Source organism: Lolium perenne, chromosome 5 (genome assembly GCF_019359855.2).
Source record: "Lolium perenne isolate Kyuss_39 chromosome 5, Kyuss_2.0, whole genome shotgun sequence".
NCBI classification, from domain to species: Eukaryota; Viridiplantae; Streptophyta; class Magnoliopsida; order Poales; family Poaceae; genus Lolium; species Lolium perenne.
Window position 1 is genome coordinate 242,555,075 of NC_067248.2, and position 3,355 is coordinate 242,558,429.

The 3,355-nt window shown below is 61.9% G+C and overlaps 1 protein-coding gene across 1 annotated transcript; it reads right to left on the bottom strand.

The window, feature by feature from the left end:
• Nucleotides 1-293: 293 nt before the first annotated feature.
• On the bottom strand, nucleotides 294-1,695 carry LOC127302474 (transcription factor PCF2). Its single transcript, XM_051332946.1, has one exon. It carries the CDS (start codon nucleotides 1,562-1,564, stop codon nucleotides 599-601), a length of 966 nt encoding a protein of 321 aa, XP_051188906.1. The 5' UTR covers nucleotides 1,565-1,695; the 3' UTR covers nucleotides 294-598.
• Between the last annotated feature and the right edge of the window lie 1,660 nt (nucleotides 1,696-3,355).

A 3,355-nucleotide genomic window follows, 5' to 3' on the forward strand; every position in this document is an offset into this window, starting at 1 on the left:
TTTTCAGACTTTTTGACATTTAGAATGGCAGTTGTTTTTAGCGGGAGCATATGCACACATGCTCCATGCTGAATTTCTAGACTTGTTTTTTCCACATAATAATTTTTGCTGATGTAGTGATGTTGAGAGAGAAGAGAACAGAACTGACTTTGACTTTGTGCTAAGGTCAAGTCAAGGTCGTTCTAGGCTTCAGGTTACAGAAGTCGGCAAAAACTACACTATATGAAGCAGCCAAAGTAGGAAACTTTATACAAGTCTACAACAATCACAAAAAGAATACGGAGCGCAGAGAATGACAGAATAGTGTACTATACTGGCAGAGAATCAAAACTTTGGGACATGTATATTTGCTGCCGACATTCCATACTTGTCTGCAACCAGTTGACCACGAAACTGAAATCACCACGACGGAATTGACTAGAGTAGTTCTTTAGTTGTTACCACACCATCCATCATATATGAGATTTTTGCACAAGAAAGAAGAAGAAGAAAATCACATTGGCAAAAAAAAAGCTTAAACCTAGCTAGTCTTCGGTTCGAGTTTGTTCTAACACTTGTTTGGACTCTGCAGCGTAGCGTGTTGCCTGCTACGCTAGCGCTACTCTTCGGAGCTGGAGTCCGTCAGGCCCTCGCCGTCGTACTCGCCCTCAAACCCCTGGTTCTGGTCGCCGGCGCTCTCCTCCTGGCCACCGGGTTGCTGGTCCTCTGGCTCCCCTCCGGCGCCAAACTGCACCGGGCTGTAGCACGACTGGGGCTGGTAGTTTGCGAAGGTCATGGCCTGTGCGCCGGAGAAATTCATGAGGTCAGGGGTGGTTTGGAGGGCGAAGTAGTGGGTCGGCTGGTTGGCCGCGCCCGCGGCGGTGGCGGGCTGCTGCGGGAACATCCACACTGCTGGCATCATCTGCTGCTTGCCGTCGCCGGAGGCTGGAGACGGTATGGCGTAGAACGGGATGGGGCCGCCTGCGGGCGTTGCGGAGACGGGGGCGAGGCCGCTGGAGACCGAAATCGCGCCGCCGCCGCCGCCGTTGCCTTGCAGGAGGGGGTCGGCGGCGACGGGGTAGAAGGCCGCGGGCGGCGCCGGCAGGAGCGGCGCCGGCGCGCCGGCCCCCGCGCGCGTGGGCTGGAGCTTGCGGCGCCGCTTCGGGGCCGGGTCGGCGCCGGCGGCGGCCGACTCCGTGGGGATGCGGAGCACGCCGTCGACGGTGGTGGCGATCGCGGGCACCGTCCCCGTGCCCGTGGCGGCGACGATGGCCGGCTCCGACTGCTGGAGCAGCCAGCGGATGGTCTCGCCGTCGGACTTGTGGCCCAGCTCGGCCGTGAGCCGGGCGACCCGCGCCGCGCAGGGCCCCGCCATGCGGATACGCCGCCCGCGGCCCTCCACCTTGGTGTGCCGGTCGCGGCTCCGCGGCGGGACCGCGACGGCGAGCCCGAATTCCCCCGGCGCCTGCTCCGGCTTCGGCACGACGGACCCGTGCGCGGCGGCCGCCGGGACCATTGCTATGGCCAGCGCGGCGTTGGCGGCGTGGTAGTGCCCGTCCGTGTGCTGGTCGCCATTGCCCTCCATGGGAGATCGGATTTGGGTGGGTGGAGTTGTGCTTGGCTCGCGTGTCGTGGTTTACGGATTGGCGGCGGCGGCGGCGGCTGTTGGCATCCTCGGCGAGTTCTTCGGCTCAGAGTTTATCGCTGGGCGGTGGGTCCAGCGGATAGGGTTTAGGGGCCACCGCTCCACCGAGTTATATGGGGCCTGCTATTCTTGCTTCGGCCCACCACCAAAACTACGGTTACCATGTTTTTTTTTGGTTGCGTTTTAGCTGACGTTTTTTTCCTTTTCTCATGAAAACTGTCCAACACCAGGTATACAAAAAGCAACTGCCAACACTAAGAAGTCGTTTGGAAGCCCGGTTTCTAAGAGCATCTGCACCAGCCGTCCGCGCGCGTCCGTTTGCGTCGGTCGGAATGGTCGAAATCGACCGCGCGTCCGTTTGCGTCGGGGGTGGCTCCAGCGGCACGACTCATTTTTTTTGGCCGAACCATTTTTTTAATACATGAAACATAATTTACATAGTTAAAACATGAAAAAAACCCTAACGCCTACTGCTGCTCCTCGTCGCTGTCGAGCACGATGAGCTCTGGTATCACCCACGACCAGTTGCCATCCGGGGGAGCATACGCCGGTTGTGCTGGAGGTGGAGGAGGCGCCCAGAGCTGCGGCGGTGGAGGCGCCCAGAGCTGCGGCTGTGGCAGCGGCGGAGGCGCCCAGGGGTATGGTTGCGGCGGCGGTGGCGGAGGCGCCCATGGGTATGGTTGTGGCGACGGTGGAGGAGGCGCCGCCGAGTCCTGTAGTGCCAGTCGAAGGGCTTCATCCTCCGACAGGCCCGGCGGCACGACGCCGGTGGCGTACCGGGGCAGCGGCGGCTGCACAGGCGCGTCGTTCTTGGAGACGAGGACGCCGAGCTTCGCCATCTCGTCGTCCGTCATGTTCTCCGGGAACTCGAAAACGCGGCCCTCTGCCACGGCCTGCTGCCATTCGTAGAAGACGGCTGCGATGTAGTCGTCGCTGTCGTCCTTCACCTCCTCGTTATGCTACGCGAGCGCCTCGATGTAGTCGTCGTCATCGTCGTAGGCGGCGTAGGCATCGTCGTCGTGGTCGTCGTCTTCGTTGTGCTGCGCGCGTGTCGCCGCTTGCTGACGACGCCTCGGCGCCTCCTGTCGTCGTGGACGAGTCAGCGGTGCAGACCCGAAGGGAAAATCCCTGTCGCCCATGAAGCCCGTCCTTCTTCTCTTATCCGTCTCGGTCGACAGATACGTACGCCAGCTGTCGGAGTCGATGGCGTACGCCGGATCGTCGCGGAGGTCCGGCGGCAGGTACCGCCTCCTTCGTCGGATCTCCGCGGTCAAATCAGGCTCGCGCGCAGGGACGGGAGGGATGGGCACCCGGCGGCAGCTGAGCCGCCAGCCGCCAGGCAGTTGTACGCCGGCCCAGCGCTCGCACGACATCCATTTGCCGTGCATGAGCCTCCCCAACGGGACGGGGAGCGGCACCCTCTTGCAGCCGCTGCCGGAGGCCTCAAAGTCGTTTTCTTCCCCATGGCGCTGCGGCGGTGGTGGTGCGAGTGGAGGTGTGGAGGAAGGAGGAATGCGACCGGTGGTCTTTTAAGCGCGGCCGCGCGCGTGATACGATGACATTGAAGGCGGCGCAGAAGCCCAGCCGCCGCCCGCCAGTGCGCGTGCAGAACAGGCAGCCGCGCCATTGATGGCGAAGGGTGCGGCGCAGACGTGGAAGCGCTGACCGCCGAAGCGATGCCCTCGATGCAATCTCGCTGCCAGGCGGGCCCGATGGAGAAGTGAGCGGACA